At 45.5% G+C, this 17,683-nt stretch overlaps 1 protein-coding gene across 3 annotated transcripts in view; it reads left to right on the top strand.

Moving 5' to 3' along the window:
* The window catches only part of LOC115095109 (transcription initiation factor TFIID subunit 4-like), a 654,045-nt gene that overhangs the window by 359,434 nt on the left and 276,928 nt on the right, over window positions 1–17,683 (top strand). For all 3 annotated transcript variants that reach the window (XM_029608361.1, XM_029608360.1, XM_029608362.1), the window contains exon 13: window positions 3,204–3,260. In XM_029608361.1, the coding sequence (XP_029464221.1) occupies window positions 3,204–3,260 (57 nt within the window). The remainder of the gene's footprint in view (window positions 1–3,203; window positions 3,261–17,683) is intronic.

Genomic DNA, 17,683 nt, shown 5'->3' with positions numbered 1-17,683 from the left:
TGTATATTTCTTGTTTTAATGTATGAATTTAGAGAAGGGTATATATTCTTCTCGATATTCTACTTTGTAATTATTGAAAAGTTTAAAAAAAAAACCTTTGGTGATGTCTGCTGACCCGGACAGCAGTCCTCCGCCCCAGCTGCATGAGATGGATGAGGGGTTACGTCACCTGCTCTGTACAGTTTATGAAACTTTTGACACCTCAGAGAGGATTTCCGTGGGAGCTATTTATTTATTTATTTATCGAGTTTTATATATCGTCGTTCGGTTTCGCCATCACAACGGTTTACAAAGTTTCGATGTTTAACAGAGTGTTCAAAATTCATACACTTGTTAACATAGTTATCTTAATCGCTATAAACATAATTACGGCCAGACGCATAGCCTGGCTACAGGCAAGTGCCATCATTCTGACCTGCCCTCTTTTCCAGACAGTTTGTTTGGGGACAAGCTGCGAGAGACCGAGTCATAGCTGAAGGAAGAGAGTGTAGCAGTACAGTCATTGACATCTCTTGGAGAACAGCAGTTGAGAAGGAGATTCTGCCAGACTCCTCAGAAGATGCAGGGCCAAAGCCGTGGGGACAGGCCTTATCCTCCCTTTCGCCTGCAACAGTATTAGCTGTCCAGGGAGCTGCAACAGCCCCAGAACCATGCCCGACAGTGAAACCCGAGACAACAGTGGGCCCCAGAGGACCTGGGCGGCTCCAAACCCCAGTAAAGGTTTTAAGAGCCAAAGGAGCCCTATTCTTAACACCAAAGTCGATGACAATCCCCCAGGTTTACCAGCACAAGGGGGAGTTAACGGCCCAAGCAGGGAAGATCCACAGACGGGCCTCCCAGAACACCAATTTGCATTGGTAGGCCTCCCGGCAGGGCCGAAGATGCTGATTCCCATACTGGGGGGGCCTTGAGCGAACCTTTGTAGGCGGATCTGATCGGCCTTGCGGAAGTATGTAGTTCAAGAGGGATGGCGAGTTGGAGTGTGGATTGCTGGTAGACGGATTTGTGGATGATGGTGAGAGCCTTGAAGAGTATTCTATATTGGATGGGTAGCCAGCAGTATCAAGTGGGACTGGCGACAGCATCGATTAGAGTGTATGTAAGTGCTATCGCAACCTACCACCTTCCACAGGATGGCGCTCCAGTGTCGTGCTACCTGCTGATTTCCAGATTTATGAAAGGCGTTCTCCAGCTGTGCCCGCCAGTAAAGAAGCTGCCAGTGGTGTGGGATCTAAATCTGGTCTTGGAGCAGTTGATGCTGCCACCCTTTGAACCCATGGATAGCAGCCACATCAGATACCTCTCATGGAAGGTCCTTTTTCTAGTGGCACTCAACTCAACAAGGAGAGTCAATGAACTCCAGGCATTGGTCCACTGTTCACTATACCTGGAGTTCTATCACAACAAAGTGATGTTGAGGACCATCATTTCTTCCTAAAGTGGTGTCGGCTTTTCACCTTAATCAGACAATCACATTGCCGACCTTCTTCCTAAAAAAACATCAGTCGGAGTCAGAGAAACGATTCCATACATTGGACTGTAAACGTGCCCTGCATACTACAAGCATCAGACACAATCCAATCCCAGAGCTTCACAATTGTTTGTCTCCTTCAACTCGAATGCTCCAGGGCACCCTGTCATGAAAAGGATGCTGTCATCTTGGATCTCTCAATGCATTGAGTTTTGTTACAATAGGAGAGCGGAAACTTTAGCTACCATACTGAAGGTTCACTAGGTCAGGGCAATGGCAGTCTCGATGGCACATCTAAGCGACGTGCCTATTCAGGATATCTGCAAAGCCACCACATGGTTGTTGCTGCACATCTTCACGTTACACTACTGCCTGAACCAGCAAGTAGCCGCAGATGCGGCAGTGGGACGAGCTAGCCTACAGGTGGGTACAACAAAAGAGACTGCTTGCAAGGGGAGGCTAGACTGAGCACACCCCGTCAGACCCGGATCGAACCACAGGCCACCTCCATTGCCAAGGAGTGCTCAGCCACCTAGCTTGGGACTCCCCAGTTGTCATGGCTAATTCAACTTGCTTATCTGCGGGGAAAAAAGCAAGTTTGCTTACTGTAAATGGTGTTTTCCGTGGATAGCTGGGTGAATTAGCCATGCTAACCTGCCCGCCTCCCCAGGACAGTCTTTGGACAGTGAAAATGCAAACTTGGATAACAGACTGAGGCAAGCTAGGAACCATGTGGTGATATGCACAGGCAGGCACACAGAGCTCAATTCTGTGTGCTCTTTGGAGCTCTGCCACCTAGAGGACTGGAGGGATGTCCTTAGTTGTCATGTCTAATTCATTCTGCTATCCATGGAAAACACCGTTTACGGTAAGCAAACTTGCTTATCCACACATAATCATAAAACAATGCTGCCATAGAAGACTATAATCACAAGTCAACTATTTCCATTTGAAATTAAATATAAAATTAAATCTATATGCTAAGTGTTACTGTGCAGTGCTCTATAATACCTATTGTTGATTTGCTAAGTTGGAGATTGTTGGAGATTGTTCAAGAGCTTTCTGTTGGGCATTAATATCTAGAGACATCTTGCAGAGCAATAGAGTTTTATTTAGCAAAGTGATACAATATATTATACCTAGAAGTTCATTCTTTAGGAATATAGGAGCCAGTGTAAACGGCTTAAAACAACTTTGTTGAGCATTAATACAAAGGATGTTGATAGAATTGCATGAGTTTCGTACACAGCTGAGAAGGAGTGGAGAGATGTGGCAGGTTTCCTTTCCCCAAGGGAACAAATTGGAAGCTCCAAGGGAGGAGTATTGACAAGTGGGTCCATGAATGAGATAACTCGGTTCCCATGAAAGGCAGGGGAATTGTATATCACCCGGGACTGAAAGGGTTAAAAAATATATTGCCACTGAAAGTTGTAAACATTTAATAAAGAAAGGCATTGGCAAGGCTGATTTTGTTTTTTGAATTCTACAGTATTTTTTTTTGGGGGGGGGGGGGAGAGGGGGCATTTACAATTGAATATTCATTGTGTATTGGGTGAATGCTTACAAATCTAAAATTGCACACATGATTTTAAGTATCACATCCTTGGCATTTTGTATCCTCTTACTTTCTGTTCTGTTTTTCTACGTTCACTACTGCAACAGATTAGAGATCCTTAAACCATCTGTTAACCTGTTTTTAAAAAAAAAAATTATTCTTTTATATATCATGTAGAGTCGCTCAAGGCAAGAAGACCCAGAGCAAGCCAGACTGAAACAAAAAGCAAAGGAGGTAAGGAGCCCTGGAGATCATTGCACTTGACATTTCAAGGCTTTTACTTATTAAATTTTTATGTCTTGCTACGTGTATATTGTTGATACAATTCTGACTGAAAACCTTTTGGATGCATTTGTTGCTTTATGTTAATATGGACAAATGGATATATGTAAAGCGTGAGAGAATATTTCCATACATTACATTTTAATTTCCATTTCAGATACTAGAAGGCTTTATAGGGTTGTGGCAGATGCTTTAAATTAAGGAAAGGTGTATTTCCCTGTACGTACCAGGATCATTCCAGACGGTGGGTTATGTTCCCTGTCCAGTAGATGGAGTTAGAACCAAAAATTCCCAGGGGAGGACCTATATAGCCACGCCTCCCTTGCCTCAATCCTCAGTATAGTTCTAACTCCAGCAGATTGAGCAGGGGACACGGTGGTCCCCAGCACTTTTCTAGTTTTATTTTCTCTTTGAGGGATCAATTAAATAATATTAGATAAAGGTTTTCTTCTAAGGGATAGGTTCTGTAGTGTTCTGACAGGACCACTCCGTTCAAAGAGAGACACTGTTTTCCAGTCAGAAACTTGCTGACAGGCTATGTTTTTTGCCTGTCACTTTATTTTTCTCTTTGTTTTTCCTCTTCCTTACCCGGCTACAGTGTGGTAAGTGTTGTTTTTATTTTATTTACAGTCGTTGGGAGGAACAGGAATTTGTGAGGGGTGAAGTTGGTAGTGTCGACCGCTCCCCCCTAGCCCCGGAGTTTGTACTTTTCCCTTCCTCCCCTTCGGGGAGTGATTGGAGTCCCGCCCTGCAGCTCTGCGACGACACATTCCCCGGAGCTGCTTACCGTCGGGACGGCGCTTTCCCCGACGGTCTCTTGGGGATGGTGAGGGGTCCGGAGGCCGGATAGTTCTATTGCTTCGCCGCTTCAGTTGTTGCCGTGCGCCGCAGCCACCCCTCCCCCTCCCTCCTGCCGCGATGCAGAGATCGCCTAACGGCTCTGGAGCTCGGCAAGGGGTTCAGCAGCCCTCGCAGGGATTTTCTTCGGCTTTTCCTGAGGGGGGAGTATAGCTTACCTGGTGGGCAGCTTGGAGGAGAGTCGGACCGCGCCGGCAGGAAGCGGCATGCCCCGTTTCCTCATCAGCGCGGGAATGGCGGCCATTTTTTTTTAGCTGACTCGGAGGCAGCTCTCTCTGAGGAGGACGTTGACGCTCCGCTCCAGGTTTCCTCTCACAGTATGGAGTTTCTGAGCGCAACGGACCAGGGCAGGCAAGGGGACGACACCTCGGGGGGGCCCTTCATCAGCACTTCCTGCTTTTTTGCCAGAATTCGTCGTTTTAATGCACAAGGCATCTTTACAGAGCAGGGATCCGAATCTTGGAAATTGGGGTCCCCCTCCTCCCAAACTGACTTGCTTGACCCAGCTTTCGACGGTGGACCCTCCCTTAGGGAAGGCTTCTTTGCCCACAGGGGGTACGGGGTCCGCTCGGCCCCCTCCCGTGGTCCCTACACCGCTGCAGCAACCGTCGGGGGATTCATGGCAGGACCCAGATGCGGATGATCCCTCCCTGGCGGCCCAGGTAGAGGGTGTCGACCCGAGGGTTCTCCGCATTTTTCAAGCACCGGAGTTGGATGATCTCATTCCCCACATCCTGTAGGAAATGGACATCGACCCTCCTCCGGATCCTGTGGCTCAGGATCCGAAGATTAAGAAAGGGGACCCTCTGCTAGCGGGCTTGCGACCCTTAGCGAAAGCTTTTCCCACGCATCACAATATCTTGCAATTGATTTCAAGGGAGTGGGATACTGGCGATATCCGCGGTCACGAAGCATACCACCATCCCGGTCACGGGTGGGACGGCGTTGAAGGATGTCCAGGATCGCAAGCTCGAGGTGTACCTCAAGCGTATCTTCGAGGTCTCAGCTTTGGGGATGAGGGCTGCTATCTGCAGTTCCCTAGCACAGCGAGCAGCTCTGCGTTGGGTACAGCAGCTTCTCACATCCCAATCTTTGCCACAGGCAGAGACTATTCAGGCTGATAGACTTGAAGCGGTGGTTGCCTATGGAGCTGATGCTTTTTATGATCTGTTAAGGGTTCTCGCTCGATCCATGGTGGCGGCGGTGTCCGCTTGCCGTCTTTTGTGGCTTCGCAACTGGGCGGCAGATGCTTCGTCCAAGACGCGCCTGAGTTCTCTTCCTTTCAAGGGCAGATGCCTGTTTGGGAAAGATTTGGATCGGATCATCAAATCTCTTAATAAGAATGCAGTGCACAAGCTACCAGAAGATCGTCCACGTTCTTCTAGATCTTTTTATTCCTCCAGGAACAGGTACCGGAATCAACGGAGGTCGCGTCCTGCCAGACAGCAAACACCTCGAGCGCCTTCTACACGATCACACACCTGGAACCGGTCCTTTCGTGGACGCCGCCACGGTAAGGATACTCAAGGGGCAGGTGTCTCCTCAAAAGCTTCACAATGATGCCAGAGGGTCCCACGAGGGGATCCCACCCCTGGGGGGTCGCCTTACTCTCTTCTACAAAGAGTGGGTCCAAATTACGTCGGATCAATGGGTGCTGGACATCTTAAGTCAAGGCTACGTATTAGATTTTGTACACGAACCCCGAGACCGTTTTCTGTTTTCTCCTTGCGGTTCCCGCCTCAAACAATTAGCAGTTCGACAGACTCTCGATCGTCTGCTACAGCTGAGGGCGATAGTCCCGGTAGCGGCCTCCGAACTGGGAATAGTACATTATTCGGTCTACTTTGTGGTTCCCAAAAAGGAGGGCACGTTTCGACCTATCCTGGATCTCAAGTCAGTCAACAAGTGTCTCAGAGTTCCTCGTTTTTGTATGGAAACGCTCCGGTCAGTGTTAGCAGCTGTGCATCCGGGAGAATTCTTGGCCTCGTTGGACCTTACAGAAGCATACCTTCACATCCCGATCCATCACCATCATCAGCGCTTCTTACGCTTCAAGATTTTGGGACAACATTTTCAATTTCGTGCTCTCCCCTTTGGCCTCGCGACGGCTCCGCGAGTCTTCACCAAGATCATGGTGGTGGTAGCGGCGGCGCTCCGCAGGGAGGGTATCCTAGTACATCCCTATCTAGACGACTGGCTCATTCGAGCGAAGTCGAGGGCGCAGGGCTACCGTGCTGTCGACAGAGTGGTACAGCTTCTTCAATCTCTGGGATGGATCGTCAATTTCTCAAAGAGCAAACTGATACCGTCCCAATCGCTGGATTTTCTGGGAGCACACTTCGACACCAACCAGGCCAAGGTGTTTCTGCACCCGGACAGAGCTCGGGCTCTACGCGCTCAAGTAACCGGTTGTATGGCTCTCGTCACTCCCACGGCATGGGACTATCTTCAAGTACTGGGAACCATGGCTTCAACCATCGATTTGGTACCGTGGGCCTTCGCTCATCTCCGATCTCTCCAGAGGTCCCTACTTTCGCGATGGAACCCGGTGTCGAGAGATTTTCAGGCAGTGCTGCCCATTCCGAGTGTTGTCTTGAGCAGTCTACAGTGGTGGCTGGACCCTCAACGATTAGCTCAGGGAGTGTCTCTGCAGAACCCGAATTGGGTGGTCGTCACCACGGATGCCAGCCTCACCAGCTGGGGGCGGTTTGTCAAGACAGGTCTCTCCAAGGCCGAAGAACGGAAGAGCAGTCCACTTGACCCATCAATCAGCTGGAGATCAGGGCAGTCCTTCTAGCGCTGCAGGGGTTCTACCCACTGGTACTCAGTCGAGCGGTTCGGATTCTCTCGGACAATGCGACCACCGTGGCGTATATTAATCGCCAAGGGGATACCAGAAGCCATCTAGTCTCCTTGGAAACCGATGACTTGATGGTGTGGGCGGAGCTACACTTGCAGCGTCTAGCAGATTCGCACATAGCGGGCGTGGACAACGTGCAGGCAGATTTTCTCAGCTGGCAACACCTGAATCCAGGAGAGTGAGAACTCTCAGAAGACGCAATGCGGAGGATAATACAGCGTTGGGGGATACCCCATGTGGATCTAATGGCAACCGAGACAAATGCAAAGGCCGCCCGTTTCTTCAGCCGCAGGCGAGAGCACGGCGCGGAAGGAGTCGATGCACTAGTTCCTCCCTGGCCTCGACAGGGTCTTCTGTATGTCTTTCCTCCGTGGCCTCTAGTGGGCAAGGTCATCTGACGGATAGAGACGTATCAAGGTCCGGTGATCCTAGTTGCACCAGAGTGGCCTCGACGTCCATGGTTTGCAGATCTTCTCAATCTGGCAGTGGAAGGCCCGCTTCGACTCAGTCACCTATCACGTCTCCTTCGCCAAGGGCCAATATTTTTCAGAAGGCAGATCGCTTTTGTCTTGCGGCCTGGCTTTTGAGAGGCGCCAATTAAGAAGGCGCGGATATCCAGAGTCTGTCATCTCGATGCTCCTGAAAGCTAGGAAGACTTCCACGTCCGTTACCTATGTCAGAGTATGGAAGGTATTTGAGGAATGGTGTGAGTCAAAGACGATTCTGCCAACGCAGGCCTCAGTAGCGCATGTGCTTTCCTTCCTACAGGCGGGTCTGGATTTGGGCCTGACCTATAATTCTCTTCGTGTTCAGGTAGCGGCTTTGGGAGCTTTCCTACGGAGTAATGACAGGGAGCTCCTGGCCTCACATCCGGATATTCTACGTTTTCTAAAGGGGGTAAAACACTTGAAACCTCCCATTAGACCGCCTTGTCCTTCATGGAATCTCAATTCGGTACTCCCGGCTCTATGTGCACCGCCTTTTGAGCCTCTGAGTTCGGCCACACTCAAGGATGTCACCCTTAAGACCATTTTCCTGGTGGCGATCAGCTCAGCACGTCGGATCTCTGAACTACAAGCTCTATCATGTTGAGAGCCATACCTTCGTTTCACGCCAGGGGGAGTATCCCTGCGGACAGTTCCATCTTTTCCGCCGAAGGTGGTCTCGACTTTCCATCTCAACCAATCGATAGATCTTCCGTCATTTTTATCCTCTGATTCTTCTGACCTGCGTCGGTTGGATGTCCGACGTTCTTTGATACATTATTTGGAGGTCACTAATGAATTTCGACTCTCCGATCATTTGTCTTTTGGTCGGGACCCAGGAAGGGTTGCATGGCATCCAAACAATCAATTGCTCGCTGGCTGAAAGGAGCGATTATAGCCGCATACATCGGAGTGAGTAAGTCTCCACCTTTAGCTGTTAAGGCGCAATCTCTACATGCTCAAGCGACGTCGTGGGCGGAAAGTTCTGCAGTTTCTTCTCAAGAAATTTGTAGGGCGGCCACATGGAAGTCTCTCCACACTTTCGCAAGACATTATCGTCTAGACATTTGCGCGCCGTCTCACGGTTAGCTTGGAGACAGGGTCATACGGGCAGGGCTGTCCGCGACCCACCCATGATGGGGAAGCTTTGGTACATCCCACCGTCTGGAATGATCCTGGTACATACAGGGAAAAGAAAATTATTCCTTACCTGCTAATTTTCGTTCCTGTAGTACCATGGATCATTCCAGACCCCTCCCTGGTTTTGGGGGTTCTTTGTGGGCCATCCCTGCTTTCCTGTCTTCACAATATTTTCACTCTGTATCTCTAGTTATTGCGAGCTGTGTCTTTGAACACAGTGCTGTTTGCAAGTTCTCAGTTACAGTTTTTTGAGTACAAGTTACTTGCTGTCACTTACAGCTGTTTTTTTTTCTCTATATTTTTGAGATTAATTGACCCCTCTGGTTCTGTCTCTTCTCGTCTTGGCTTTGCTAGTCCAGTTACTGAGGATTGAGGCAAGGGAGGCGTGGCTATATAGGTCCTCCCCTGGGAATTTTTGGTTCTAACTCCATCTGCTGGACAGGGAACATAACCCACCGTCTGGATTGATCCATGGTACTACAGGAACGAAAATTAACAGGTAAGGAATAATTTTCTTACAAAGAAGGGTTACTATGAATGTTGCTAACTAGAAATAAATTTATCACCTTTGTTATCACGTAAGCGCTTAAGTTATTGCTAGGTTGTGATTGCTTAACACTTATGTTTTTTTTTTTCTTATCCTGATATTTGATTTGGTCAGATAAGTTTTACAGGAGTGCAGAGTCTAAAACAATCATCTACTATTGTGGAGAAGTAAAAGGAAAGCCAGAGATCAACCAGAGTCTAAGGAAGTGATGGCAAACTCCAGTCCTCGAGTGCCACAAACAGGCCAGGTTTTCGGCATATCTACAATGAATATGCATGAGAAAGATTTGCATGCACTGCTTCCATTGTATACAAATCTATCCCATGCATATTGATTGTGGATATCCTGAAAACCTGGCCTGTTTGTGGCACTCAAGGACTGGAGTTCGCCATCACTAGTCTAAGGCATTGCACCAGAAAGCAAATTGAGGAGTTGGCTGGACTTTATCGTTCATATCTGCTGTCCTGTTTCGTGTTTTTGTATTACATCTGATACTTTTCTATTACAGTTTCACATTGTTCAGGTTATAATGAAAGCATGAATTCTAAGCAGAAAATTGCATTCTTAAATTTATTTGTGTCCATTTGGTTGAAGAAACCCCTATGTAAACCCAATATTTTTTCCCCAAAGTGTTCTGAGGTAATTTAAAAGTATGGCCAAATCCCAGAGTGCTCTGGGGGTGGAAGCTAAGACGATAAGTCTTTGACCAGAATTCTGGCTTAGTGCTTACTGTTTTTTGTTCCCAAATGAGGCACCTGGGATCACCATCAGGCCCAGGTTCCTGCTTCCGGAGCTGACTGTGATTGAGAGTCCTGTCAAAGTCCTGAGAAAAGGCTGAACCAAGTATTCTCCTGCAGCAATATGTAATGGCAGGCTCCCCCCCCCAAAAAGAATATTTACATATTAGAGAGTGTTCATAAGGGAGTTGTGGCTTGCTTTCGCTGCCACAGCAAGGAGCCATACTATGGTGTGCCCATGAGAGGAATTGTAAGAAAAAAATACTGGAGGAAACTGTGCATATGTTTCCTTAGAGAAAAGAAAAGGACCTGACTGGAAAGCTGTTAATTAACATTCAACTATATCCTCCTAATACTCTTGAGTAGCTTTCTAAATATCAGGGAACACTCTAAGTTTTTGATCATACAAAAAGACAATTTGTATTTTTAAACAATGGCAACTCTCTATCCAGCTTGAGAATAAAAGAAGCCAAAAGAGTCACTCTGGAAATCGATCTCCTACTGAGATCTTTCTAACAGCATTGAGACATCCAAACCATCAGAAGAAATCAGCACATCAGTACCTCCTCCCACACAGAGCTATAATAAACTCTAAGAACAGGGGGCATTGATTCCTGTGGAATATTTAGGACTTCCAGTAGATGTTTTAGTGCTCTTTTTGTAATAAAGAAGAACAGTGTATGTCTGCTTTGTCTGGCTGTATACACGTTATTTTATTTTATTTATTTATTTATTTATTTTGAATTTTTATATACCGAAGTTCTTGTAGGAGATACAAATCAATCCGGTTTACATGGAACAGAAAAATGTCAAAGGCCTTAAATAAATGCCCAGGGCTTTACATGAAACAGTTAACCAGAACGACTCCATAGAACAATTAAGTAGTAACTCTCTCTGGGTTTTGCAAACAAACCCAAAGGCTTTAGATAGAACAATTAAGACAATTAAATACAATTGTAACAATTATACAGAAAAAAAGGCAAGGGTTTAAAGTAGACTATTGAACGATGTGGTAGGGAGGGAAGCATATGACAGGGGAGTAAGTATGAAGTAAAATAATGGGTGGCATTGGAGAGAATAACTGTATTGAGTGAGTTCATTATGTGTCTGGGAAAGCGTGGCTGAAGAGCCAGGTTTTTAGCTTTTTTTTGAAAACCGGATGGCTAGGTTCAAGTCGTAGGTCTGGGGGGAGCGCATTCCATTGGTGGGGTCCTGCAGCAGATAGAGCTCGCTTCCTTAGTGATGTTTTTGCAGGCGGGGCATACAGTGTGCCTTTGTATGCGCTTCTGATGGGTCTGGAGGAGGTGTGCGGTCGAAGCTGTGTCTTTAACTTGATGGGAGAGATACTGTGAATTGTTTTATGAATGATAGTTAGGACTTTGAAAAGGATCCTGTATTTGATAGGTAGCCAGTGTAGGGTTCGGAGAATGGGTGTGATATGTTCTCTTTTGTTGGAGTTTGTAAGGATTCTGGCGGCGGCGTTCTGGACCATCTGTAAGGGTTTGATTGAGTTGGTGGGGAGTCCGAGTTATCTCCCAAACTATTCAACTTACAATAACCACATTTTCAGGATAGGTATATCTTCATTAAAAACTAAAATCCAAATCATGATTTCCCATGAAACTTGTGGATCTAGTCCAAAACTGAAAAAAATCAAAACCTTTTCACCTTAAACTTATGGCTATAGTGAAAAATGGAGAAAAATTAATAGGGTAAAAATCGCTTTTATGAATTGCTCTGCAGTTCTTTACTTGTTTAAAGTTCTCATGCGGTAAAATAAATCTAATTTTAGGAAAATTAATAAAACACAGTTTCTTATACCTAGATGAGTTCCCATGGGTCCCAATTTTGCTGCAAAGAGAAATGTTATCCTTAATTAAAGCAACATTGATTATTTGTAAATGCAGTTCACTTACAGTGATGTTTCTAATGAACAAGCCCTGAGATTGAAAGTTGGCAGCAACATCCACAGTAAACTTGCATAGCTGTGCCACACATACAGGTGTAACTAGCCAGGTCTCAAATCAGTGACCCTTGGTGCTCAGGGCATAGATTATTAGGATTAACCACAGGACTGGCTGATTTTGAAATACCTTGGTTGTAATTACCTTGTCTAACTGGTGGGGTTGGCCCATGCCCCTGGAAGCTCCCAATTGGATCATGCTTGGGTGTGCCCACTTATTGGTAGCTGTATCTAAGTAAACCCTGCTTAACACTCCCTCGCTGGTCCAAACAGTCTTTTGAGGCCTTGCCTGTTGAAACGCTGTTCGACTGGCCCCTGATTCCTACTTCACACCTGACTTCTGATCCACAACTGACTTTAGATCTATGCCGAGGCTCATAGCCTCAACCTGTGTGCACCCTCCAGGTATTCCATAGATTGCCAAGTCCTAGCCATGGCCTACATCTGTAAGATCAACCTGTGGTGAATGGCCACGGCGTCTTGTGCTGTACATGGTGAATTTGCTTTGTGAGCTGCTGCGTACCAGGGAAGTCCCTGCAACACTTGACAATGGACGATCATCCTTCATATTTCTTCCAGGGAGAGACATTACTGAGGACTTCCCAGTATCATTCCTGGGTCTACTTGAATGGGATTCATGATTGGGACTCTTTTTTTGAGCCCCATCCTACAGGCCATTAATGGCAGCCTCTCCTCTTCTTGGAAGAACAGCTGGCAAGAATGCTGGAGCCAGGCCCCATCAAACTCCTGCTCTCCTGTGCATAGGGCTCCTTTGTCAGTGTTCCAAGCCTTGCTCCCAACAGTGGCTCAGCATTCCCCATTCCAGCTGCACCAACACCACAACCACACGAGGGGGGCAGAGAAAACACTGCATTGAAGAATACCTTCTGGAAGCAGCAGAGTCCTATTGCTGGGACTCGGAAACTCCTCTGAACTTGGAAGTGACGCCGTTTCTCCAGATTCACCCAGTTCTCTAATGACGCAGCTGCTGAGATATTAGACCACTGAGGTTCTCACGAAGGCATCCCTTGGATCTTGAACTGGAGTCAGAGTTTCAGATGGGGTAAATTTTATAGTTCACTCTTCCTTTTCCCCATTTTGATGAGAGAAAGACTGGACTCTTCAGAGCTCATTCAGCAAACTGTTATTGGGTGGGTGCCATCTTAGCTTCCCCTATCCTTTTTTTATTAAGGAAACTAATTGCTATTTGCTTTCTTCCTTTGAAGGGAAGTCTGAGATTGTTTAATTCCTTTTTAAAAGAAAGTACTGAAATTGTTCTTTACACTCCTAGGTACTAATATCAGAAATATCAATATATAAAATATTACCTGTTTTGCTATTTTCTTTATCTTTTTTACTGATTTTCTCTGTTCTTTAATGTGGTTGAAAGGGGTGGTAGCGAGGTGTTTGAAGAAAAATAAATTATATATACACAAGTTAAAATTTAAAGCCAGCTCAACATTCATCCTCATTTTTTAAAATATTCTTAGTTTTCTAAATATTTAAAAAAAAAAATCTGATTTCAGATTCCATGTTCTATTACATTCTACCCTGCTTTATCAGTCTTGATTGATTGTCCAAAGTAGAATATGTAATGCGTTTGATTAAAAAAAAAAAAAAAAAGTAAATTAAAAAAAATTGTAAACACAATTCATAAAAAATTTAAAAAATTCTATAATAATTACAAACTAAACAGTACCCTATCACCCAGCTATATCTCATTCCTTACTCTGACTAGGGAATACCAATATCATCAATGCAACATATCTAACAAATTAATACACTGTTAACAGCTACAACCTAAAATATCTTGTCAGGAGCAGCTCAGATCCAGTTTGACTGGAGAAGCTAGAGCACAGCATATACATGATCCACCTTCTTCTTTCTGATCCAAGAAAAACTTCCAATCAGATTTCTTTCAACATAAAAAGGAAAAAAAAATTCATTAAAGTCTTCCTTGTAAAACAACAGCCATCGGGGCAGGCCTCAAGGGTGAGGTGGGCTAACAAAGAGGCCTTATCCTCAGCTCTTTAAAGGAACAACCTTCCATTTCTCTAAACTGCATGGCTAGACTCAATCCCTATGGAGCTCCCCAACCAAAGATGTCCCACCTCTGTGATTATGCTGCCTTTTTGGGACAGCTTTTGATGAAATCAGCAGGAGGGGTACAGTGTCAGCCCAGCCAAAAGCAAGCTTAAGCAGCCAGGACATCCTTCACAAGAGCGGGAGGAAGCAAGCTGGCGAACATCTCCTCTTCCACGGCACCGGCACTGAAGTGCTCCAGACCTCTGGGTTAATTCGTCTCAGGCTGGTACCAAACCATTTGCTGGTAACAGCTGGACTTAAATCCACAATTCATGCAAGGATCTTCGTAAGTGTTGAGCAGACCTGACAGGTAAGAGTTGCCTGGATTTCTGTCTACATGACAACTCGTTATCGCTGCAAAGTTGATTTCCAGAAAGAGCAGAGCAAGCTTCTGAGGTTTCTATACATGCCTGAGGTTTCTTTCCAACTACTGTGATTCTGACTTTTCCAGTTAGTTTCAATACTCAAACTATTTGGAAGTAATTTTCAAAGGAGTTACACATGTAAATGTAACATTCTATTGTAGCAATTTTCAAAGCCCATTTTCCCGCTTAAAGCCCAGTTTTAAGCATATAAATTCCTTCTGAAATTTACCCCCTTAGGGGCAGATTTTCAAAGCCCTACGCGCGTCGGGCCTATTTTATAAAGGCCCTGTGATGGCTTCGAAAAAGGGGCGGGGCTAGAGGCCGCTGTGTCAGAGGATCGTGTGCCGGCAGGCTGCTGGTGCGCGCAACTTGCGCCTGCCCAGAGCAGGCACAAAAAGTAAAACAAAGGTTTGGGGGGGTTTAGGATAGGGTTAGGGGAAGGGAGGTTAGGTTAGGAAGTTCCCTCCCAGGTCGCTCCGAAATTGGAGCGGCCTGGGAGGGAATGGGGGAAGGCCGCGGGCGTCAGCGCACGCAAGATACACTAGTGTGCACCCCCTTGGGCGCACCGACCCCCGATTTTATAACATGCGTGCACCTGTGTGCGCATGTGTTAAAATCGAACGTCCATGTGTGCGTGCCGGGTAGCGCACGCACATGGATGCCCGCGCGTAGGTATTAAAATATACCCCATATTGTGCAGAGTTTTATCTTTCTTAGTCATCTAGAAGTTGATTTGAATTTATGTATCTTATCCTATGTAAATAAGAAAGAGCTATTTATATTAGGTAGCAGCATCAGCAAAACTATCCTGATGTTAATGAAGAAAAAAGAATCAACTCAGGAGAATGCCAAAGGTCTCTCGTATGCTTACCACATATGCAGAGTCCCAAAACAAAAGTTAACACGAGAGAAGATGGATTTCATTGGAAGGTGATCAGTACATTTCTATGTGCAGGTCCAGTTAACAAACATTGCCAATCTGATTGATGCTGCAGTTGTAAGAGTACCTGGTTGATTAAAAAGTAAAGACGTATGCAGGTGAAGAGCAATTCCACTGTTCCCCATTTGTGATTATTACAGCAACCTGGATCCTGCTGTACCTTAATAGTAGCTGTGAATAAACGTACATACACCAGGTCCAGTAAAATTAACGGCAGTTCATGAAATTAAATTGTTCTGCTTCTTAAATGCCAATCCCTGGATAATATAGTAATTATCATGTGGGCCCAGGGAGGTAGGTATGTACATGAACTTGAAAATGCAATGAAATATCCTTGTTTCTTTTTATTTTCAAACAAAATGAGAAAAAAAAATTTCCTGACAAAATTTCATTTTTTTTGGCTTCAGTGAATAGCGCACACATTCCTGAAATGAATAAAAAGGAAAAAAGCCCCCAAACAAAATTACATTCAGTCGGAAACTTCCCCCCCAACAAAATGAAACATTGTTTTGGCCAGCACCCCTACAGTGAATTGGTACTATTTATCTTCCATAGGGCCGATCCTAGAATGTCGTGGGACCCAGGGTGAACCCCCTCCAAGACGGAAGAGCTGAGGGGAGGGAGAGGGAGGTCCCCCTCGGTGATTGAGTAGTGGCTTGGAGGGGGAACAGGAATCTTTCCTGACCAACTGCACTATACCTCCTGCCCTGCTGCTGCAGCTCCTCACCTGCCGCTGTCTCTGCTGCTCTCCAGGTCAGATGTCAGGTGGTGGAAAAAGGGGAACAGGACTAGCATGTTGGCACAGAACCTGGGACAATTTTTCCTCCCCAGGATGGGACTGATCTTCCATCACACTTCCTGGTCATTAGTTTGCCAAATTTGCCAACAAATTCTCAGGATTGAGAGATGATGTAGTATATTCAGAATTTAAGAATAACGTCATTGGTATAAGTCATCAGGCAGTAGCAAACAGACTTCATTTCTTAGATTCCATGCAATGCATGAATTAACCTTATTTAAAGCAACAGAACTTGCTTTCATATCCAAAATATAATATCCCAGGACTGGGAAGAAAAGTGATAGGTGATCAGGAAGAGCTAATATTAAAAAAAAAATGTAATGACCCAGTGTTACAAAACATTTCTTTTAACTTGCGAAAATCCAGAAAATATAGTGATGGAGATGTCTGCCTCTCTCCTTCTCGACATCACCCCAATGATAATCTGAAACGTTTTTGTTTGCACCCAGAAGTTTGGGTTTCTAGCTCAATCAGAACTGGACTTTTACGGGGGGGGCTACACTACCATGGGCTTTCATTTGTAAGTACCCAGGGTGGGGGAGAGGCTTCCACTATTTTTACTCATCCCTATCCCATACCAGCCACTTCTCAAGAATCCAATTGGTGACTGTATGGAAAGAGAGGAAGGAGGGAATTTGGAAATTCCCCTTCCTGTGGCTAAAAAGGATGAGGTTAGGTTAGCAGAGGGAAAGTGTACCTGGGGATTATGTTTTCAAATCCCCACGGGTACATTTGAACCTGCTTCAATATAACGAATGTGCTGACGGAGCCCCTTTCTCCACTGGCCCACGTTTTCAAAGGGATACTCTCAACGTGCCTGTAGTCCCACGGGCTCTTCAATTATTGTCCTCCTGCATGCACAGCTGTCTAGCATACATGCATTTGTGAACATCCCGACACCTCCAGCTGTTTTCTTTTCTCTCACACTGCAACAATTACTCCAGGTATATTTATTGGATATTGCACTTGCCTGCCTTTTAATCCCCAGTGGTAAAGATTTCATGCGAAGAGAACATGCACAAAACATTTATTTACATTTTTGCTAATAGTCCCTATTTTAAGAGCACAGATATTCAAAACATGTTAATTAATTAATTACTACTTTACATTGTAGAAAAGAGCGTGCCAGCTATTACCAACAATGATTATAGCACCATACAAAAGCAATCCTTTTTTTTTTTTTTCTTCAAAGTGCAAAAAATAATTGAAGGGAATGAAATGTGGAGACACAGGCTTTGGAGATGACAGCTGCAACTGTGCTGTTGCTGGATGTGGAGCGATGTGGCATCAGAGGACACTCTCTCAAAAAATCCTATTCCCATAACTGCGCCCTTTTGTCAAGATGGATGCTAGATAGGTTAGGATTGGTAAAGTAGTTTTGTCTGTAGTTGCTGCAATTGTTCCTTGTTCAGTTGAAAGCAAATACTAAGCTTTATTAAATGTTATCCTCTGCCATACCGAATAGAATGACTTCATTAATATGGTTAGAAATGGGCTGGGGGCAAGATGGCGGCATTGACTGAGATCATGTAAGGCTGCTCCCTGTCGTTCCTGTGCTTTCGACATGCCGGCTAAAAGAAAAGGAAAGGTGAGAGT

This window comes from Rhinatrema bivittatum, chromosome 7 (assembly GCF_901001135.1).
Source record: "Rhinatrema bivittatum chromosome 7, aRhiBiv1.1, whole genome shotgun sequence".
Lineage (NCBI taxonomy): Eukaryota > Metazoa > Chordata > Amphibia > Gymnophiona > Rhinatrematidae > Rhinatrema > Rhinatrema bivittatum.
This window is presented reverse-complemented; position numbering and strand designations above follow the sequence as displayed.